Here is a 23122-nt window from a genome sequence, read left to right as displayed (position 1 = left end):
GCTCTTTGCTCCCCCCTCCCCGTGCTATGGGGCAGGGGGGGCTCTTTGCTCCCCCCTCTCCGTGCTGTGGGGCAGGGGGGGATCTTTGCTCCCCCCTCCCTGTGCTATGGGGCGGGGGGGGCTCTTTGTTCCCCCCCTCCGTGCTGTGGGGCAGGGGGGGCTCTTTGCTCCCCGCTCCACGTGCTATGGGGCAGGGGAGGCTCTTTGCTCCCCCCTCCCTGTGCTATGGGGCAGGAGGCTCTTTGCTCCCCCCTCCCCGTGCTATGGGGCAGGGGGGGCTCTTTGCTCCCCCCTCCATGTGCTGTGGGGCGGGGGGGGCTCTTTGTTCCCCCCTCCCCGTGCTATGGGGCAGGGGGGCTCTTTGCTCCCCGCTCCACGTGCTATGGGGCAGGGGGGGCTCTTTGCTCCCCCCTCCCTGTGCTATGGGGCAGGAGGCTCTTTGCACCCCCCCCTGTGCTATGGGGCAGAGGGGCTCTTTGCTCCTCCCTCCCTGTGCTATGGGGCAGGAGGCTCTTTGCTCCCCCCTCCCCGTGCTATGGGGCAGGGGGGGCTCTTTGCTCCCCCCTCCCCGTGCTATGGGGCAGGGGGGCTCTTTGCTCCCCCCTCCCCGTGCTATGGGGCAGGGGGGGATCTTTGCTCCCCCCTCCCTGTGCTATGGGGCGGGGGGGGCTCTTTGCTCCCCCCTCCCCGTGCTATGGGGCAGGGGGGGCTCTTTGCTCCCCCCTCCCCGTGCTATGGGGCAGGGGGGGATCTTTGCACCCCCTTCCACGTGCAATGGGGCAGGAGGCTCTTTGCTCCTCCCTCCCCACGCTATGGGTCCGGGGGGGGGATTTGCACACCCCCTCCCTATGCAATGGGTGGGGGGGTCCTTGCGCGCCCCGGGGGGCTGCTGTGCCGCCGTGGGGCGCACTCCCCCCCCACCCCACTGACCCCCCCCCCCCCCCCGCAGCCTCCGTGTCGGCCCCCTCCGTGTTCCCGCTGGCGCCGTGCTGCGAGGCCGCCGCGGCCGCCGCGGCCGTGGGCTGCCTGGTGAGCGGCTTCCTGCCGGCGCCGGTGTCGGTGAGCTGGAGCGGGCCGGGCGCCGGCGCCGCCGAGACCTCCGCCGCGGCGCTCGACCCGGCCACGGGGCTCTACCGCCTGAGCAGCCGGCTGCGCGTGCCGGCCGGCGCCGACGGCCCCTACACCTGCACCGTGCGGCACGCGCCCAGCGGCAGCCGCGTCCAGAGGGACGTCGAAGGTGAGCGGGGCGGCCGTGGGGCTGGGGGCGTCGGGGGGCGGCCGGGGGGCGGCCGCGGGGGGCCTGGGCCGCGCCAAGGGGGAAGGAGGCCGGCAGCAAAGAGGCCTTTCTGCAGCAGGCCGGAGGGATGCTATGGGGCGGGACGTGCCCGGGGCTCCTTGCACCAGGTGCTATGGGGCGGGAGGTTCCTGGGGCTGGTTGAACCATGTGCTATGGGGCGGGACGTCCCGTGGGGCTCACTGCAACACGTGCTATGGGGCGGGAGGTTCCTGGGGCTGGTTGAACCATGTGCTATGGGGCGGGACGTCCCGTGGGGCTCACTGCAACACGTGCTATGGGGCGGGAGATTCCTGGGGCTCGTTGAACCATGTGCTATGGGGCGGGGCGTCCCGTGGGGCTCATTGCAACACGTGCTATGGGGCGGGAGATTCCTGGGGCTCATTGCACCATGTGCTATGGGGCGGGACGTCCCATGGGGCTCCTTGCACCACGTGCTATGGGGCGGGAGGTTCCTGGGGCTCATTGCACCATGTGCTATGGGGCGGGACGTCCCCTGGGGCTCATTGCACCACGTGCTATGGGGCGGGACGTCCCGTGGGGCTCACTGCACCGCGCATGGCCCGTCCCTGTCCCAATAACTCATGAAATGAGGAAGAAATAGGGGGGGCAGAGATGAGGTTTTCTGCAACAGGCAGAGGGAGGCAATGGGGCAGGAGACCCCTGGGGCTCGTTGCACCATGTGCAGTGGGGCAGGAGACCCCCGGAGCTCGTTGCACCATGTGCAGTGGGGCAGGAGACCCCCGGGGCTCGTTGCACCGTGTGCAATGGGGCAGGAGACCCCTGGGGCTCGTTGCACCATGTGCAATGGGGCAGGAGACCCCTGGGGCTTGTTGCACCATGTGCAGTGGGGCAGGAGACCCCCGGAGCTCGTTGCACCATGTGCAGTGGGGCAGGAGACCCCCGGGGCTCGTTGCACCGTGTGCAATGGGGCAGGAGACCCCTGGGGCTTGTTGCACCATGTGCAGTGGGGCAGGAGACCCCTGGGGCTCGTTGCACCATGTGCAATGGGGCAGGAGACCCCTGGGGCTTGTTGCACCATGTGCAGTGGGGCAGGAGACCCCCGGGGCTCGTTGCACCGTGTGCAATGGGGCAGGAGACCCCTGGGGCTCGTTGCACCATGTGCAATGGGGCAGGAGACCCCCGGGGCTCGTTGCCCCACGTGCAATGGGGCAGACCCCTCCGGGGCTCGTTGCCCCACATGCAATGGGGCAGACCCCCCCCCGGGGGCTCGTTGCACCGCATGCAATGGGGCAGGAGACCCCCGGGGCTCGTTGCCCCACGTGCAATGGGGCAGACCCCCCCCCGGGGCTCGTTGCCCCACGTGCAATGGGGCAGACCCCCCCCCGGGGGCTCGTTGCCCCACGTGCAATGGGGCAGACCCCCCCCGGGGCTCGTTGCCCCACGTGCAATGGGGCAGACCCCCCCCCGGGGGCTCGTTGCACCGCGCCCGGCCCGTCCCTGTCCCAGAACCTGGTGCGAAGGGGGAAGGGAGGGGGGCCGGGGGCGCAGTGGGGCGCGCAGCGGGGCGCGGTGGGGGGGCACGGTGGGTCGGGGGGGGTCGCGGAGCCGCCCCCCACGGCCCTCGCCCTCCGCTGCGGCCCCGCAGCCTGCGGCAGCGCCGCGCTCTCGCCGCCCGCCGTGCGGGTGCTGCACTCGGCCTCCTGCGGCGCCGACTCGGTGGAGCTGCTGTGCCTGGCGTCGGGCTTCGCGCCGGCCGCCGTCTCCGTCGAGTGGCTGCTGGACGACGAGCCGGGGCTGCTGCTGGCCACCGCCGGGCGGCCGCGGCGCCAGGACGGCGCCGCCACCTTCGCCGTCTCCAGCCGCACCAACGTGTCGCGGCACGACTGGCTGGAGGGCAGGACCGTCACCTGCCGCGTGCGGCACCCCGGCACCGACACCGTCGTGCTGGACCACGCGCGACACTGCCCCGGTGAGGCGCGGCGCGGCGTGGGGCGGGCCGTGGGGCGGCGCGGCGTGGGGCGGGCCGCGGGGTCCTGCGCTGCCCCCGAGCGGGTGGCGATGCAGGGACAAGGTGGGGCAAGGCCTTGCACGGGGCTTGCGGTGATGCGTGGGGCTTGCAGTGGTGCTCGGGGCTAGCGATGGTGCGCGGGTTTGCAACGACGCAAGGCTACAACGATGCAACGCTTTGCAATGACACGTGGCTTTGCAACGATGCAATGCTTTGCAACGACGCAACGCTGCAGCGATGCAAGGCTACAACGACGCAACGCTTTGCAATAACGCAACGCTTTGCAACGACGCATGGCTTTGCAACGATGCAACGCTTTGCAATGACGCCAACGATGCAAAATGCTTTGCAATAACGCAACACTTTGCAACGATGCAACAATTTGCAATGACACGTGGCTTTGCAACGATGCAATGCTTTGCAACAACGCAACGCTTTGCAATGACGCCAACGATGCAATGCTTTGCAACGATGCAATGCTTTGCAACGACGCAACGCTTTGCGAGGATGCACGGCTTTTCCCCGGCCATGGGGCAGGCCATAGCGCAAAGGCTTTGCAGCGGCATGCGGGCTTGCAACGCTTCGAGGGTTTCCAGTGCTGCGAGGGTTTGCAACACCACAAGGGTTTGCAACACCACAAGGGTTTGCAACGCCACAAAGAGTTTGCAACGCTGCAAGGGTTTGCATTGCTGCACGGTTTGCAACGCCGCACGGTTTGCATCGCTGCACGGTTGGCAGCGGCGCGGGGTGGCAGCGGGGTCGCGGCGGCACCTTCCCGCCGCCCCCCGTCTCAGGCGCCCGGCGCGGCCCGGCAGGCGCCGAGAGCCGCTGCACCAGCAGCGTCGCGACCTTCGTGCTGCCGCCGAGCCCGGCGGGCCTCTACGTGCGGCGGGACGCCAAGCTGCGCTGCGTCGCCGTCAACCTGCCCAGCGACAGCGGCCTGCAGCTCTCCTGGAGCCGCGAGCGCCCCGGCGCCCTGCTGCCCGACTCGCTGGAGCTGCGCGAGCAGTTCAACGGCACCTTCACGGCCAGCAGCGCCCTGGCCGTGGCCACCGAGGACTGGGAGGCCGGCGAGCGCTTCACCTGCACCGTGCGCCACGAGGAGCTGCCCGTGCCCCTCTCCAAGTCCGTCGCCCGGCGCTCAGGTGGGTCCCCACCGCGGCCGCCGTGGTCCTCACCACCTCCGTGGTCCATGCCATGGGCGTCGTGGTCCTCACCATGCGTGTCGTGGTCCTCGCCGCGGGTGTCGTGGTCCTCACCACCTCCATGGTCCATGCTGTGGGCGTCGTGGTCCTCACCATGGGCGTCGTGGTCCTCACCACCTCCGTGGTCCATGCCGTGGGCGTCGTGGTCCTCACCATGGGTGTCGTGGTCCTCGCCACGGGCGTCGTGGTCCTCACCACCTCCATGGTCCATGCTGTGGGCGTCGTGGTCCTCACCATGGGCGTTGTGGTCCTCACCACCTCCGTGGTCCATGCCATGGGCATCATGGTCCTCGCCATGATGGGTGGCGGGATGGGTGGAGGCCTGGCTGGAGCACATAGACATGGAGGGATGGGTGAAAGAATGGATGGAGAGATGGATGGAGGGATGGATGGCAGGACGGACGGAGGGATGGATGGAAGGAGGGATAGAAGGATGGATGGAGGGATGGGTGGAGAGATGGATGGAGAGAGGTCCTCGCTGTGGACGTTGTGGTCCTCATCACCTCCATGGTCTGCGCTGTGGGCGCCGTGGTCCTTGCCATGGGCGTTGTGGTCCTCACCATGGGCATCATGGCCCTCACCTCCACCGCGGTCCTCACCATGGCCGTCATAGTCCCCACTACAGCTGCCATGGTACTCGCTACCACCATGATCCCCCCCACCGCTGCACCACCGCCATGGTTCTCACCACCACCATGGCCCCACCACCGCCATGGTCCTCACCACCGCCGTGATCCTCACCGTGGCCGTGGTCCCCACCACCACCATGGTCCTCACCACCATCGTGGTCCCACCACTGCCGTGGTCCCCACCACCACCATGGTCTTCACCACCATCGTGGTCCCATCACTGCCGTGGTCCCCACCACCACCATGGTCCTCACCACCATCGTGGTCCCACCAATGTTGTGGTCCTCACCACTACCATGGCCCCACCACCGCCGTGATCCTCACTATGGCCATGGTCCCCTCCACCACCACGGCACCACCATGGCCCCACCACCGCCGAGGTCCCCACCGCGGCCGTGGCTGACGGTGCCCCCCACCCGCCCGCAGGCAAGGCCTCGCCGCCCAGCGTCTTCGCCCTGCCGCCCAGCCCTGAGGAGCTGTCGCAGCCCGACGTGACCCTCACCTGCCTGGTGCGGGGCTTCTACCCGGAGAACGTCGACGTGCAGTGGCTGAAGAACCACAACGCCGTGCCGGCCGGCGCCGCCATCACCACGCCGCCGCTCCGCGAGCGCCCCGGCGACTCCTCCTTCTTCGTGTACAGCAAGCTGACGGTGCCGCGCGCCAGCTGGGAGGACAGGGCCTCCTACGCCTGCATGGTGGTGCACGAGGCCCTGCCGCTGAAGTTCACCCAGCGCCTGCTGCAGAAGAGCCCCGGTAAATAGCCGCCGGCGCCGGCGCTTCGCCGCCTGTAAATACCCTCCGCGGCTCCCAGCTCCGCCCCGGCCCCTTCCTCCAATAAAGCCGAAGCAACCTGGTCTCGCAGCGCCGGGTCTCCGCCAGCGTGGTGTCTTTGCAGGGGGGCGCGGGGGTCCCCATGAGGAGGTCGGGGGGGGGAGTTGCAGCCCAGGGGCACGTTTGCAACCTGGGGACAAGTTTTCAACACAGGGGCATCTCTGATTGATGGGTTGGTTGGTCGGTTGGATGATGGGTTGATTGGATGGATGAGGGGTTGTTTGGATGGATGAATGGGTGAGGAGTTGATTGGATGGATGAGGGACTGGTTGGATGGATGGTTGCATGGATGGATGCTTGGTTGATTGATGGGTTGGTTGGATGGATGATGGGTTGGTTGGGTGGATGGTTGGTTGGATGGATGCTTGGTTGATTGATGGGTTGGGTGGACGGTTGGATGGATGAATGGTTAATTGGTTGGTTGGTTGATTGGTTGGTTGGTTGGTTGCATGGTTCATTGGCTGGTTGCTTGGCTGCTTGGTTGGATGGTTCATTGGCTGCGTGGTTGGATGGATGGATGAATGGTTCATTGGTTGATTGGCTGGTTGGTTGATGGGCTGGTTGGATGGATGGTTCATTGGTTGGTTCATTGGTTGGTTGGTTGGAGGGAGGGATGGATGGATGGACGGACAGAAGGCTGAGCGGTTGCTTATGGCGAGTTGGCTGGTTCATTGGTCGCTGTTCTGGTTGGCCAGTGGCTGGCTGGTGGGATGGCTCAGTGCTTCGAGGGGCTGCTGGGCTGGGGGGCGGCGGTGGCCGGGCGCCAGCCGGCTGGGCAGCAACGGCGGGTTGGTGCCCTCCGTAGAGGGCACCGGGATGACAGTGGTGGCTGGGCCGAGGGAGGTGGAAACAGCGATGGTTGTTGGGAAAGAGAAGGGTTGATAGGAAGGACGGATGGTTGACTGGGGGGACGGGTGGGTGGGGGCCTGGCTGGAGCATGTAGACATGGAGGGATGGGTGAAGGAATGGATGGAGAGATGGATGGAGGGATGGATGGCAGGACGGACGGAGGGATGGATGGAAGGATGGAAGGAGGGATGGGTGGAGAGATGGATGGTGGGATGGATGGCAGGATGGATGGAGGGATGGATGGAAGGAGAGATGGAAGGATAGATGGAGGGATGGGTGGAGGAATGGATGGAGGGATGGATGGCAGGACAGATGGAGGGATGGATGGAAGGAGAGATGGAAGGATAGATGGAGAGATGGGTGGAGGAATGGATGGAGGGAGGGATGGATGGTGGGATGGATGGCAGGACAGATGGAGGGATGGATGGAAGGATGAATGGAAGGATGGATGGACAGTGGGGTAGGTGATGGGATGGATGGATGGAGGTATGGATGGAGAGGTGGATGGAGAGATGGAAGGAGGGATGGGTGGAGAGATGGATGGAGGAATGGATGGATAGAGGGATGGAGGGATGGAAGGAGCGATGGACGGGGAGCTGGGTGGGGCGATAGATGGAAGGATGGAGAAATGGAAGGAGGGAGGGATGGAAGGATGGATGGAGGGATGGATGGAGGGATGGAAGGATGGATGGACGGTGGGGTAGGTGGTGGGATGGATGACGGGATGGAAGGAGAGATGGATGATGGCAGGATGGACAGAGGGATGGACGGTGGGATGGATGGTGGGATGGATGGTGGGATGGATGGATGAAGGGATGGATGGGGATGGACAGATGGACGGAGGGATGGACGGGGGGGTCAGGGGGGGGCGAGTGGCTCCGCCCCCCGGCCCTGATGCCCCCCGTGTCTCCCCCCACCCCACGGCGCAGAGCTGGCCCTGATGGACACGAGCTGCCCGGACGAGGGCGACGAGGACCTGGACGGGCTCTGGGCCACCATCGCCGTCTTCATCACCCTCTTCCTCCTCAGCGTCTGCTACAGTGCCACCGTCACCCTCTTCAAGGTGAGCTGGGGCGCAGGGGGCCGCCGTGGGGCTGCCGTGGGGCCGCCGTGGGGCCGCCCTGCCCCACTGCTGACCCCCACCCCCGGCCCCACAGGTCAAGTGGCTGGTGGCCACTGTGCTGCAGCTGCGGCAGGGCCGCGCCGGCGTCCCGGGCAAGGACGGCGTGTAGCCCCACGGCGCACGCCCCACGGTGCGCGCCCCACGGCGAGCGCCCCACGGCGACCACCCTGCAGCTGCTCCGCGACTGCCCCCACGGCTGCCCCACGGGTGCACCACGGCCGGCCCGTGTGTGCCCCGCACCTGCTCTGCGACTGCCCCACAACCACCCCATGTCTGCCCCACAGCCACCCCACATCTGCCCCATAACCGCCCACATCTGCCCCACAACTGTTCTGCACCTGCCCCACAACCACCCCACAGCTGCCCCACATGTGCCCTGCATCTGCCCTGTGACTGCCCCCCATTTGACCCACAGATGTCCTGCGGCCACCCTGCATCTACCCACATCTGCCCCACAGCCGCCCCACAACTACTCCACATCTGCCCCCCATCTGCCCCGTGTTTGCACCATGGCTGGCCCACGTGTGCCCCACATCTGCCCCACAACTGCCGCACGTCTGCCCCACAACTGCCCTGCACACACCCCACACCTGTCCCACATGTTCCCCCCACCCCACACGCCTGCCCTGTACATCCCCTCGCCCCCCCGCCCCTCCAAGCCCCCCACATCCCCCGCCCCACACATCTCCCCCAGACCCACACGTCCCCCAGTGCCACACATACCCCCCCCAGCCCCATATGTCTCCCCCAGCCCCACACATCCTCCTGTCTTACACATCCCCTCCAGCCCCACACGTCCCCCTGCCCCACACGTCCCCCCACCCCACATGTCCCCCCACCCCACACATCACCCAGCCCCCTCGCTCCCTCACCGCGCATGCCCCCCCCCGTTCCCCCCGCCCCACACACCCCCCCGCCCCACATGTTCCCCAGCCCCCCCCGCACCCCCCCCACGCATGTCCCCCCTGCCCCACACCCCCCCCGCCCCACACGTCTTCCCCCTCCGGCGCCTGTTTTGTATTTTGGGGCGTTTTCACAACAAACAAAGAGAAACCGGAGCGGGGAGAAGAACCCGCGTCGGCTCCGCTGGGGGGCGCCGGGGGGGCGGGGGGGGGGCGCTATGGGGCGGGGGGGGGGCGCCAAGGGGCCGTGCTAGGGGGCGCCATAGGGCGAGAGGGTGCCGCTGGGGGGCGCTATGGGGCGGGATCGGCGCCATGGGGCGGTGCTGGGAAGCGCTATGGGGCGGGGGGGGGGGAGCAGCCGGGGGGCGGTATGGGACGGGGGTGGTGCCATGGGGCGCTATGGGGTGGGGGGCGCCGCCGGGGGGGGCCGGGGGCGGCGCTGGGGGGCGCTATGGGGCCACAGGGCGCCGCCGGGGGGCGCAATGGGGCGGGGGATGGCACCATGGGGCGCTATGGGGTGGGGGAGGGACGGTGCTATGGGGAGGAGGGGGCGGCGCTGTGGGGCGCTATGGGGGGCGCGGTGAATGGGGCGGGGGAGCGGCGCTATGGGGCCACAGGGCGCCGCCGGGGGGCGCTATGGGGCCGCAGCAGTGGACCGCCATGGGGCAACGGCGGATGTCGCCATGGGGCGGGCGGCGCGGGGGGTCCCCGGGGACGCCGTGGGGCAGGCGCCTCCCCGCCGTGGGGCGGGGGCGAAAGGGGAAGTTGGCGGCGGCCGCGGCTGCATTTGCCGGCGCCGTGGGGCAGGGACGGGCGTGGGGCGCCGCCATGGGGACGCTGAGGGGCAGAGTCGTGGGGCCGAGCTGTGGGGCAGAGCCGTGGGGCCGAGCCTTGGGGCGGAGGCGTGGGGCGACGTGCAGCGGAGCTGTGGGGCCACCGTGGGGCCGCCCGCAGGTAGGTCGCTGCACCGGACACCTGGGCCCTCCTGGGGGGCCGGGAGCTGTGGGGCACCAGCGGGGGGGTGGGGGGCTGCTGTGGACTGGGAGTCCCGAAGGCAGAGGGAGCTGTGGGGCAGGGGGAGCTATGGGTCAGGGGAGCTATAGGGCTGGGGAGCTATGGGGCTGGGGGAGCTATGGAGCAGGGGGAGCGATGGGGAAGGGGACCTATAGGGTAGGGAGATACGGGGCAGGGAGAGCTATGGGGCAGGGGAGCTGTAGAGCAGGTGTAGCTATGGGGCAGGAAGCAATGGGGCAGGGGGAGCTATGGGGCAGGGAGCTACGGGGCTGGAGGAGCTATGGGGACAGGGAGCTATCGGAAAGGGTGAGCTATGGGGCAGGAATCTATGGGACAGGGAGCTACAGGATAGGGGGAGCTATGGGGCAGGGAGCTATGGGGCTGGAGGAGCTATGGGGCAGGAGCTCTAGGGCTGAGAGAGCTATGGGGCAGGGGTAGCTGTGGTGCTGGAGGAGCTATGGGGCAGGGAGCTATGGGGCAGGGGGTAGCTATGGGGTAGGGGTAGCTATGGGGCAGGGAGCTATGGTGCTGGAGGAGCTATGGGGCAGGGAGCTATAGGGCAGGGAGGTATGGGGCAAGGGTAGCTATGGGGTAGGGGTAGCTATAGCACAGGAAGCTATGGTGCTGGAGGAGCTATGGGGCAGGGAGCTATGGGGCGGGGTAGCTATGGGCAGGGAGCTATAGGACAGGGAGCTACGGGCAGGGAGATCTATGGGACGGAGGCAGCTATAGGACAGGGAGGTATGGGGCAGGGGTAGCTATGGGGCAGGTGTAGCTATTGGAGCAGGGAGCTATGGGGCTGGAGGAGCTATGGGGCAGGGAGCTATAGGGCAGGGAGTATGGGACAGGGGTAGCTATGGGGCAGGGGTAGCTATGGGGCAGAGGCAGCTATAGGACAGGGAGGTATGGGGCAGGGATAACTACAGGGCAGGGGTAGCTATGGGCAGGGAGGTTTAGGGCTGAGGGAGCTATAGGGCAGGGAGCTATAGGGCAGGGAGATCTATGAGGCAGGCAGCTATTGGACAGGGAGGTATGGGGCAGGGGTAGCATTGGGGTAGGGGTAGCTATGGGGCAGGGAGCTATAGGGCAGGGAGATATGGGATGGCAGGAGCTGTGGGGCTGGGGGAGCTATAGGGCAGGGAGATCTATGGGGCAGGGAGCTATAGGGCAGGGAGAGCTATGGGTCTGGGGGAGCTATAGGGCAGGGAGGTATGGGGCAGGGGTAGCTATGGGGTGGGGGTAGCTATAGGGCAGGGAGCTATAGGGCAGGGAGATATGGGATGGCAGGAGCTGTGGGGCTGGGGGAGCTATAGGGCAGGGAGATCTATGGGGCAGGGGTAGCTATGGGGTGGAGGTAGCTATGGGGCAGGGAGCTATGGTGCTGGAGGAGCTATGGGGCAGGGGTAGCTATGGAGTAGGGCGAGCTATGGCGCAGGGAGCTATGGTGCTTGAGGAGCTGTGGGGCAGGGAGCTATGGGGCAGGGGTAGCTATGGGTAGGGGTAGCTATGGCGCAGGGAGCTATGGTGCTGGAGGAGCTGTGGGGCAGGGAGCTAAGGGCAGGGAGATCTATGGGACGGAGGCAACTATAGGACAGGGAGGTATGGGGCAGGGGTAGCTATGGGGCAGGGAGCTATAGGGCAGGGAGATATGGGATGGCAGGAGCTGTGGGGCTGGGGGAGCTATAGGGCAGGGAACTACAGGGCAGGGAGATCTTTGGGGCGGAGGCAGCTATAGGGCAGGGAGGTATGGGGCAGGGGTAGCTATGGGGCAGGGAGTTATTGGAAAGGGTGTGCTATGGGACAGGGAGCTATGGGGTGGAGGAGCTATACGGTAGGGAGATCTATGGGGCAGGGAGCTATAGGGCAGGGAGATGTGGAGTAGCAGGAGCTATGGTGCTGGAGGAGCTATAGGGCAGGGCGCTATGGGGCAGGGAGCTATGGGGCAGGGACCTATAGGGCTGGGGTAGCTATGGGACAGGGAGTTATGGGGCACAGGGAGTTATAGGGCAGGAAGTTATAGGGCTGGGGGATCTCTGGGGCAGGGAGTTACAGGTTTGGGGTAGTTATAGGGCAGGGAGTTATGGGGCACAGGGAGTTACAGGGCAAGGGTAGCTATTGGGCAGGGAGCTATGGGGCAGGGGCAGCTATAGGCAGGAAGTTAGAGGGCATGGGGATCTCTGGGGCAGGGAGTTATAGGGCTGGGGTAGTTATAGGGCAGGGAGTTATGGGGCACAGGGAGTTATAGGGCAGGGGTAACTATTGGGCGGGGAGCTATGGGGCAGGGTCAGCTATAGGGCCGGGAGTTATAGGGCATGGGGAGCTCTGGGGCAGGGAGTTATAGGGCAGCGGTAGCTATAGGGCGGGGAGCTATGGGGCAGGGTCAGCTATAGGCAGGGAGTTATAGGGCATGGGGAGCTCTGGGGCAGGGAGTTATAGGGCAGGGGTAGCTATAGGGTGGGGAGCTATGGGGCAGGGTCAGCTATAGGCAGGGAGTTATAGGGCATGGGGAGCTCTGGGGCAGGGGGTCCCTATAGGGCCTATGGGGCCCCTTGGAGGGGCAGCGGGGGGGGGGGGGGAGTTCGGTGAGAAAAGGGCAAATTTGGGTGCCGGGAGCCGCCGTTTGGGTGCAAAAGGCGGGATTTTGGGGGCAGACGGAGCATCCCGGGCGCCCAGCGCTGCGTTTTGGGGGCAGACGGAGCATCCCGGGTGCCCAGCGCTGCGTTTTGGGGCAGACGGAGCATCCCGGGCGCCCAGCGCTGCGTTTTGGGGGCAGACGGAGCATCCCGGGTGCCCAGCGCTGCGTTTGGGGGCAGACGGAGCATCCCGGGTGCCCAGCGCTGCGTTTTGGGGCAGACGGAGCATCCCGGGCGCCCAGCGCTGCGTTTTGGGGGCAGACGGAGCATCCCGGGTGCCCAGCGCTGCGTTTTGGGGGCAGACGGAGCATCCCGGGTGCCCAGCGCTGCGTTTTGGGGGCAGACGGAGCATCCCGGGCGCCCAGCACTGCGTTTTGGGAGCAGACGGAGCATCCCGGGCGCCCAGCGCTGCGTTTTGGGGCAGACGGAGCATCCCGGGCGCCCAGCGCTGCGTTTTGGGGGAGACGGAGCATCCCGGGCGCCCAGCGCTGCGTTTTGGGGGCAGACGGAGCATCCCGGGTGCCCAGCGCTGCGTTTTGGGGGCAGACGGAGCATCCCGGGTGCCCAGCGCTGCGTTTTGGGGCAGACGGAGCATCCCGGGCGCCCAGCGCTGCGTTTTGGGGGCAGACGGAGCATCCCGGGTGCCCAGCGCTGCGTTTTGGGGGCAGACGGAGCATCCCGGGCGCCCAGCGCTGCGTTTTGGGGCAGACGGAGCATCCCGGGTGCCCAGCGCTGCGTTTTGGGGGCAGACGGAGCATCCCGGGCGCCCAGCGCTGCGTTTTGGGGCAGACGGAGCATCCCGGGTGCCCAGCGCTGCGTTTTGGGGCAGACGGAGCATCCCGGGTGCCCAGCGCTGCGTTTTGGGGGCAGACGGAGCATCCCGGGCGCCCAGCGCTGCGTTTTGGGCGCAGACGGAGCATCCCGGGCGCCCAGCGCTGCGTTTTGGGGGCAGACGGAGCATCCCGGGCGCCCAGCGCTGCGTTTTGGGGGCAGACGGAGCATCCCGGGTGCCCAGCGCTGCGTTTTGGGGCAGACGGAGCATCCCGGGTGCCCAGCGCTGCGTTTGGGGGCAGACGGAGCATCCCGGGTGCCCAGCGCTGCGTTTTGGGGGCAGACGGAGCATCCCGGGCGCCCAGCGCTGCGTTTTGGGGGCAGACGGAGCATCCCGGGTGCCCAGCGCTGCGTTTTGGGGGCAGACGGAGCATCCCGGGTGCCCAGCGCTGCGTTTTGGGGGCAGACGGAGCATCCCGGGTGCCCAGCGCTGCGTTTTGGGGGCAGACGGAGCATCCCGGGTGCCCAGCGCTGCGTTTTGGGGCAGACGGAGCATCCCGGGTGCCCAGCGCTGCGTTTTGGGAGCAGACGGAGCATCCCGGGTGCCCAGCGCTGCGTTTTGGGGCAGACGGAGCATCCCGGGTGCCCAGCGCTGCGTTTGGGGGCAGACGGAGCATCCCGGGCGCCCAGCGCTGCGTTTTGGGGGCAGACGGAGCATCCCGGGTGCCCAGCGCTGCGTTTTGGGGGCAGACGGAGCATCCCGGGTGCCCAGCGCTGCGTTTTGGGGCAGACGGAGCATCCCGGGTGCCCAGCGCTGCGTTTTGGGGGCAGACGGAGCATCCCGGGCGCCCAGCGCTGCGTTTTGGGGGCAGACGGAGCATCCCGGGCGCCCAGCGCTGCGTTTTGGGGGCAGACGGAGCATCCCGGGCGCCCAGCGCTGCGTTTTGGGGGAGACGGAGCATCCCGGGCGCCCAGCGCTGCGTTTTGGGGGCAGACGGAGCATCCCGGGCGCCCAGCGCTGCGTTTTGGGGGCAGACGGAGCATCCCGGGTGCCCAGCGCTGCGTTTTGGGGGCAGACGGAGCATCCCGGGTGCCCAGCGCTGCGTTTTGGGGCAGACGGAGCATCCCGGGCGCCCAGCGCTGCGTTTTGGGGGCAGACGGAGCATCCCGGGTGCCCAGCGCTGCGTTTTGGGGGCAGACGGAGCATCCCGGGCGCCCAGCGCTGCGTTTTGGGGGCAGACGGAGCATCCCGGGTGCCCAGCGCTGCGTTTTGGGGCAGACGGAGCATCCCGGGCGCCCAGCGCTGCGTTTTGGGGGCAGACGGAGCATCCCGGGCGCCCAGCGCTGCGTTTTGGGCGCAGACGGAGCATCCCGGGTGCCCAGCGCTGCGTTTTGGGCGCAGACGGAGCATCCCGGGTGCCCAGCGCTGCGTTTTGGGGCAGACGGAGCATCCCGGGTGCCCAGCGCTGCGTTTTGGGGCAGACGGAGCATCCCGGGCGCCGAGCGCTGCGTTTGGGGGCAGACGGAGCATCCCGGGCGCCCAGCGCTGCGTTTTGGGGCAGACGGAGCATCCCGGGTGCCCAGCGCTGCGTTTTGGGGGCAGACGGAGCATCCCGGGCGCCCAGCGCTGCGTTTTGGGAGCAGACGGAGCATCCCGGGTGCCCAGCGCTGCGTTTTGGGGCAGACGGAGCATCCCGGGTGCCCAGCGCTGCGTTTTGGGAGCAGACGGAGCATCCCGGGTGCCCAGCGCTGCGTTTGGGGGCAGACGGAGCATCCCGGGCGCCCAGCGCTGCGTTTTGGGGGAGACGGAGCATCCCGGGTGCCCAGCGCTGCGTTTTGGGGCAGACGGAGCATCCCGGGTGCCCAGCGCTGCGTTTTGGGGGCAGACGGAGCATCCCGGGTGCCCAGCGCTGCGTTTTGGGGGCAGACGGAGCATCCCGGGCGCCCAGCGCTGCGTTTTGGGGGCAGACGGAGCATCCCGGGCGCCCAGCGCTGCGTTTTGGGGGAGACGGAGCATCCCGGGCGCCCAGCGCTGCGTTTTGGGGGCAGACGGAGCATCCCGGGTGCCCAGCGCTGCGTTTTGGGGGCAGACGGAGCATCCCGGGTGCCCAGCGCTGCGTTTTGGGGCAGACGGAGCATCCCGGGCGCCCAGCGCTGCGTTTTGGGGGCAGACGGAGCATCCCGGGTGCCCAGCGCTGCGTTTTGGGGCAGACGGAGCATCCCGGGCGCCCAGCGCTGCGTTTTGGGGGCAGACGGAGCATCCCGGGTGCCCAGCGCTGCGTTTTGGGGCAGACGGAGCATCCCGGGCGCCCAGCGCTGCGTTTTGGGCGCAGACGGAGCATCCCGGGCGCCCAGCGCTGCGTTTTGGGGCAGACGGAGCATCCCGGGTGCCCAGCGCTGCGTTTTGGGGGCAGATGGAGCATCCCGGGTGCCCAGCGCTGCGTTTGGGGGCAGACGGAGCATCCCGGGCGCCCAGCGCTGCGTTTTGGGGCAGACGGAGCATCCCGGGTGCCCAGCGCTGCGTTTTGGGGGCAGACGGAGCATCCCGGGCGCCCAGCGCTGCGTTTTGGGGCAGACGGAGCATCCCGGGTGCCCAGCGCTGCGTTTTGGGGGCAGACGGAGCATCCCGGGTGCCCAGCGCTGCGTTTTGGGGCAGACGGAGCATCCCGGGTGCCCAGCGCTGCGTTTTGGGGCAGACGGAGCATCCCGGGTGCCCAGCGCTGCGTTTTGGGGCAGACGGAGCATCCCGGGCGCCCAGCGCTGCGTTTTGGGGCAGACGGAGCATCCCGGGTGCCCAGCGCTGCGTTTTGGGGGCAGACGGAGCATCCCGGGCGCCCAGCGCTGTGTTTTGGGGGGCAGACGGAGCATCCCGGGCGCCCAGCACTGCGTTTTGGGCGCAGCGGTCGCCGACCCCGTCCCCCCCTCCCTCCGCAGCCCGGACCACGTCGCCGTCCGTCTTCCCGCTGCGTCACTGCGGCAGCAGCTCCTCCGAGATCGTCGTCGGCTGCTTCGTCAGCGACTACCTCCCGGAGCCCGTGCGGGTGCAGTGGGACAGCGGCAGGGCCCACGGGCGCCCCCTCACCTTCCCCGCCGTCCGGAAACCTTCCTCCGGCCTCCTCAGCCTCAGCAGCCAGCTCACGCTGCCGGCCACTGGCGTCGAAGGCGTCTCCTGCACCGTGTCCCACCCGCCGTCCGGCTACAAGAAGACCATGAATGTTAACGGTAGGCACGGCCGCGCGCGCCTTCGGGTGCGCTGCAGGCGCCCTGAGCTGCATTGCACACAGATTTGCATTGCAATTTCCTCGAGTTGCATGGCACACGCAGATTTGCATTGCAAGCGCCCTGAGCTGCGTTGCACACACGGATTTGCACTGCAGGTGCCCCAAGCTGCATTGCACGTGCAGATTTGCATTGCAGTTTCCTCGAGTTGCGTTGCACACACAGATTTGCACTGCAAGTGCCTCGAGTTGCATTGCACATGCACATTTGCATTGCAAGCGCCCTGAGCTGCATTGCACACATGGATTTGCATTGCAAGTGCACCGAGCTGCATTGCATATGCAGATTTGCATTGCAATCATCTTGAGCTGCATTGCACACACAGATCTGCATTGCAAGTGCCTTGAGCAGCATTGCACACATAGACTTGCATTGCAAGTGCCCCGAGCTGCATTGCACACATAGACTAGCGTTGCAAGCACCTCGAGTTGCATTGCAAGTGCAGATTTGCATTGCAAGCACCTTGAGCTGCACTGCACGCGCAGATTTGCATTGCAAGTGCCCCGAGCTGCATTGCACACATAGACTTGCGTTGCAAGCACCTTGAGTTGCATTGCAAGTGCAGATTTGCACTGCAAGCACCTTGAGCTGCACTGCACGCGCAGATTTGCATTGCAAGTGCCCCGAGCTGCATTGCACACATAGACTTGTGTTGCAAGCACCTTGAGTTGCATTGCAAGTGCAGATTTGCATTGCAAGCACCTTGAGTTGCATTGCACACACAGGTCTGTGTTGCAAGCACCTCGAGTTGCATTGCAAGTGCAGATTTGCACTGCAAGCACCTTGAGCTGCATTGCACGCGCAGATTTGCATTGCAAGCGCCTTGAGCTGCATTGCACACATAGACTTGCGTTGCAAGCACCTTGAGTTGCATTGCACACACAGATCTGCATTGCAAGCACCTCGTGTTGCATTGCAAGTGCAGATTTGCACTGCAAGCGCCCCGAGCTGCATTGCAAGTGCTCTGAGTCGCGTTGCCGGCGCAGCTCTGCGCTGCCAGCGTGCTGCTGCAGCACCAGCGCCCTGCGCTTGGCTGCTCCTGTGCCGCGCCGGGCGTTGCATCGCTCCGTCGTTGCAGTGCCAAGGGGTCGCGCTGGGTTGCGCTGCAACCGCGCAGTGGTCGCATTGCGCTCCTTTGCTCCCACCGTGGTGCAGCTGGGTTGAAATCGGCTCATTTTGGGTTGAAATTGGCTCATTCTGGGTTGAAATTGGCTCATCTCGGGTTGCAATGGGGTCACGCTGGGTTGCAATGGGGTCACGTGGCAACCGCACTGCGTCGCACTGCGATCGCTCTGCGTTGCGTCGCTCTTCCATTGCAGTGCAGCTGGGCCCCGCTGCGGGTTGCAGTTGGGCTGGTTTGGGGTTGAAATTGGGTCATTTGGGGATTGCAATTGGGTCATTTGAGGGTTGTAATTGGGCCACTTTGGGTCGCAATCAGGCCATTTGGGGTTGCAATTGAACCATTTTGGGTTAAAGGTTGTAATTTGGCCACTTTGGGTTGTAATTGGGCCATTCGGGGTTGAAATCAAGTCATTAAAGGTTGTAATTTGGCCACTTTGGGTTGAAATTGGGCAATTTTGGGGTTGCAATTGGGCCATTTTGGGTTGAAATTGGGCCATTAAGGGTTGTAATTTGGCCACTTTGTGTTGCAGTTGGCAATTTTGAGTTGCAACTGGGCCATTTGGGTTGCAGTTGGCAATTCTGAGTTGCAATTGAGCCATTTGGGTTTGCAACTGGGCCACTTTGGGTTGCAACTGGGCCATTTGGGTTGCAGTTGGGCCACTTTGGGTTGCAATTGAGCCATTTGGGTTTGCAATTGGCCACTTTGGGTCGCAGTTGGGCCACTTTGGGTTGCATCTGGGCCGTTCTGGGTTGGGTTCGGGCCGCCGGGGGTTGCGACTTCGCGTCGCACCGGCGGCGGGAGGGGGCTCGCCGCATTTACCGCCGCCGCATCCCCGCCGCTGCCGCCCTGACGCCGCCGCCGCGCCGCCGCGCCTCTCGCTCGCCCGCAGGAGGTGGGACGCCAGTGCCGCCCACCGTCCGCCTGCTCTACGCCTGCAGCCCCGGGACCGTCCAGCTCGTCTGCTTCATCTCCCGCTTCTACCCCAAAGCGGTGCGGGTGGAGTGGCTGGTGGACGGCGAGCCCACGCAGCTGCCGTCGCAGCAAAGCACCCCGCAGCCCGACGCCGGCGGCCGCACCTTCAGCACCAGCAGCCAGGTGAACGTCTCCGCCGCCGACTGGCAGGACAAGAGCTACGGCTGCCGGGTCTCGCACGCCAGCACCGGCACCGTGCTGGAGGAGAACGCCCGCAAGTGCCCAGGTGAGCCCCGGCGGCCGGGCCGGCCGCGCGCCGCAGGCTCCAGCTGCACGCACGGGACCGCCGGAGAGGTTTGGTGCATGCAGGAGGGGTTTGGTGCATGCATGGGTGTGCAGGAGAGTTTTGGTGCATGCAGGAGGGGTTTGGTGCATGCACAAGCACACAGGAGAGGTTTGGTGCATGCATGGGTGTGCAGGAGAGTTTTGGTGCATGCAGGAGGGGTTTGGTGCATGCACGAGCATGCAGGAGAGTTTTAGTGCATGCATGAGTGTGCAGGAGAGGCTTGGTGCATGCACGGGAGTGCAGGAGAGCTTTGGTGCATGCAGGAGGGGTTTGGTGCATGCACGAGTGTGCAGGAGAGGTTTTAGAGCACACACAAGCGTGCAGAGAACCTTTGGGTGCATGCACATGTGTGCAGGAGAGCTTTAAGGCCATGCACAAGCATGCAGGGAAGTCCGGGTGCGTGCACAAGCGTGCGAGCAAGCCCTGGGTGGATGCAGAAGTGCCCAGACGAGGCTATAGGGCGCGCATGGGCGTGCAAGCGAGCCGTGGGTGCATGCACAACCACACAGACGAGGTTTTGGAGCACGCGGGGGAGCCTTGAGGTCCCTGCAAAAGCATGCTGGCAAGCCTAGGTGGGTGCACGAGCGTGCAAGCGAGCGTGGGGTGCGTGCAGGAGCATGCAGGTGAAGCACAGCGTGCACAAGCACACAGGTGAGCTTCGGTGCACGCACGAGCACGGAGAGGAGCTTTGGGTGGATGCAGGAGTGTGCAAGGAAGCTCTGGGTGGACGCACAAGCATGCAAACAGGCTCTGGGTGGGTGCATGAGTATGCAAGCCGGCTCTGGGTGGCTGCAGGAGCATGCATGGAAGCTGTGGGTGGATGCACGAGCGTGTGAGCTGGCTCTGGGCGGGCACACGAGTGTGCGAGGAGGCTCTGAGTGGATGCACGAGCATGTGAGCCAGCTCTGGGCCGTTGCACGAGCGTGCGAGGAGGCTCTGGGTGGATGCACGAGCGTGCGAGGCGGCTCTGGGTGGGTGCACAGGTGTGCAAGGAAGCTGTGGGTGAATGCACGGGCGTGCAAGCCGGCTCGGGCGGACGCTGACGGCCGCCCCGCGCAGGCGGCAGCCCGGCGGACGCCAGCGGCATCCGGCTCTTCGTGCTGCCGCCGAGCCCCTCGGAGCTCTACATGTCGCAGTCGCCGCGGCTCCTGTGCCTGGTCTCCAACCTGCCCAGCGACGAGGGGCTGCGGGTGAGCTGGGCGCGGGAGCGCGCCGGGCCGCTGAGCCCGCAGCCGCTGCAGCTGCGCGAGCAGCTCAACGGCACCTTCACGGCCCGGAGCGAGCTGCCCATCTCCACGCGCGCCTGGGACGAGGGCGAGACCTTCACCTGCACCGTGAGCCACAGCGAGCTCCCGGCGCCGCTCAGCCGCACCGTCGACAGGCAGTTCGGTAGGTGCCTGCGTCGCACCGAGCGCGGTGCATCCCGCCGGCGTCGTGCCGAGCGTGGTGCATCCCGCCGGCGTCGTGCGTCCCGCTTGCCTTGCTCCAAGCGCGGAGCGTCCCGCCGGCGATGAGCCGAGCGCGGTGCGTCCCGCTGCCGTTGTGCATCCTGCTGCCGTGGCCCCGAGCGCGGTGCATCCCGCCGGCGTCGTGCGTCCCGCTTGCCTTGCTCCGAGCATGCTGCATCCCGCTGCCATCGTGCCGAGCGTGGTGCATCCCGCCGGCGTCGTGCATCCCACTGCCGTCGTGCTGAGCGCACTGATTCCTGCTGCCGCAGCCTCGAGCGCGCTGCATCCTGCCGGCACCGTGCTGAGCGCGCTGCGTCCCGCTTGCCTTGCTCCGAGCGTGGTGCATCCTGCTGCCATCGTGCCGAGCGCGGTGCATCCCGCCGGCATCATGTGTCCCGCTTGCCTTGCTCCGAGCGTGCTCCGTCCTGCTGCCGTGGCCCTGAGCGCGCTGCGTCCTGCCGGCATCATGCCGAGCGCGGTGCATCCCGTCGGCATCGTGCATCCCGCTTGCCTTGCTCCGAGCGCGGTGCATCCTGCCGGCGTCGTGCCGAGCGCGGAGCATCCCACCGGCATCGTGCGTCCCGCTTGCCTTGCTCCGAGCATGGAGCATCCCGCTGCCGTGGCCCTGAGCGCGCTGCGTCCCGCTTGCCTTGCACTGAGCACGCTGCATCCCGCTGGCATCGTGCATCCCGCTTGCCTTGCTCCGAGCGCGGAGCATCCCGCCAGCATCGTGCATCCCGCTTGCCTTGCTCCGAGCGCGGAGCATCCCGCCAGCATCGTGCATCCCGCTTGCCTTGCTCCGAGCGCGGAGCATCCCGCCAGCATCGTGCATCCCGCTTGCCTTGCTCCGAGCGCGGAGCATCCCGCCAGCATCGTGCATCCCGCTTGCCTTGCTCCGAGCGCGCTGCATCCTGCCGGCGTCGTGCCGAGCGCGGAGCATCCCGCCAGCATCGTGCATCCCGCTTGCCTTGCTCCGAGCGCGGAGCATCCCGCTGCCGTGGCCCCGAGCGCGGAGCGTCCCGCCGCGGGGCCCCGCTCTGACGAGCCTCCTTCCTCCCTCCTCCTCCTCCTCCTCCGGCCCGCTCCGCGGCGGCGCAGGGAAGCGCCTGGCGCCCAGCGTCTACGTGCTGCCGCCGCCGGCCGAGGAGCTGAGCAGCAGCTGGGACACCGTGAGCCTGACGTGCCTCGTGCGCGGCTTCTACCCGGAGGCCGTCTCGGTGCAGTGGCTGCGGAACCAGGCGCCGCTGGAGCCGGCGGCCGCCGACACGTGCGCGCCGGCCCGCGACCGCGGCGCCGACGGCGCCTTCTTCCTCTACAGCCGCCTGGCCGTGCCGCGGGCCAGCTGGGAGCGCGGCGACCCGTACGTCTGCATGGTGGTGCACGAGGCGCTGCCCATGCGCTTCCTGCAGCGCAGCGTCGCCCGCGGCCCCGGTAAATGAGCGCGGGGGGCGGCGCGGGGGGCGCGGGGGCCGACAACCGCGGTGCTGCAACAGCCGCTGCACCAACAACCGCGGCAACAACCGCGCTGCACCAACAACCGCGGCACCAACCGCGGCACCAACCGCGGCACCAAGCAGCGGCTGCCGCCGCCGGGCCGCAAATAAACTGCAGAAAGCGAAACGACGGCGTCTGCGTGGGGAACGGAGGGACGGACGGGTGCGGGGACAGACGCACGGACAGACGGGTGCGGGGACAGACACACGGACAGAGGGGTGCAGGACAAACGGGTGCGGGGACAGACGCACGGACAGACGGGTGCGGGGCAGACACACGGACAGACGGGTGCGGGACAGACGCACGGACAGACGGGTGCACGAACAGACGGGTGCATGGACAGATGGATGTGGGGACAGACACACGGACAGACGGGTGCGGGGACAGACACACGGACAGACGGGTGCACGAACAGACGGGTGCATGGACAGATGGGTGTGGGGACAGACACACGGACAGATGGGTGCACGGACAGATGGGTATGGGACAGACACACGGACAGACGGGTGCAGGGACAGACGGGTGCAGGACAGACACATGGACAGATGGGTGTGGGGACAGACGGGTGCATGGACAGACGGGTATGGGACAGACACACGGACACATGGGTGCAGGGACAGACGGGTGTGGGACAGACAGGTGCATGGACAGACGGGTGCAGGACAGACACACGGACAGACGGGTGCAGGACAGACGGGTGCAGGACAGACGGGTGCGGGACAGATGGGTGCGGGACAGACACACGGACAGACGGGTGCGGGACAGACGGGTGCAGGACAGATGGGTGCAGGGACAGACACACGGACAGACGGGTGTGGGGACAGATGGGTGCGGGGACAGACGCATGGACAGATGGGTGCGGGACAGACATATGGACAGACAGGTCCGGGGACAGACGCACGGACAGACGGGTGCGGGACAGACGGGTGCAGGACAGACGGGTACAGGGACAGACACACGGACAGACGGGTGGGGGGACAGATGGGTGCGGGGACAGACGCATGGACAGATGGGTGCGGGACAGACACATGGACAGACAGGTCCGGGGACAGATGCACGGACAGACGGGTGTGGGACAGACAGGTGCGGGACAGACAGGTGCATGGACAGACGGGTGCAGGACAGACACACGGACAGACGGGTGCAGGACAGACGGGTGCGGGACAGATGGGTGCGGGACAGACACACGGACAGACGGGTGCGGGACAGACGGGTGCAGGACAGACGGGTACAGGGACAGACACACGGACAGACGGGTGTGGGGACAGATGGGTGCGGGGACAGACGCATGGACAGA

General features: G+C 66.9%; 2 gene segments (V, D, J or C); both read left to right on the top strand.

Moving 5' to 3' along the window:
• Window positions 1-853: 853 nt before the first annotated feature.
• Window positions 854-5861, top strand: LOC134152984 (immunoglobulin heavy constant epsilon-like). The segment is given in 6 exon segments: window positions 854-857; window positions 950-1237; window positions 2904-3227; window positions 4082-4373; window positions 4412-4773; window positions 5527-5861. Coding segments are annotated over 6 exon segments (1605 nt in total).
• A 3549-nt stretch (window positions 5862-9410) lies between these two features.
• Window positions 9411-21951, top strand: LOC134152983 (immunoglobulin heavy constant epsilon-like). The segment is given in 5 exon segments: window positions 9411-9759; window positions 16158-16445; window positions 18614-18823; window positions 19943-20272; window positions 21430-21951. Coding segments are annotated over 5 exon segments (1518 nt in total).
• Window positions 21952-23122: the final 1171 nt, after the last annotated feature.

Source organism: Rhea pennata, chromosome 37 (genome assembly GCF_028389875.1).
Source record: "Rhea pennata isolate bPtePen1 chromosome 37, bPtePen1.pri, whole genome shotgun sequence".
Classification (NCBI taxonomy): Eukaryota; Metazoa; Chordata; class Aves; order Rheiformes; family Rheidae; genus Rhea; species Rhea pennata.
Note: the sequence above shows the minus strand (reverse complement) of the source record. Positions and strands in the feature narration are given on the sequence as shown.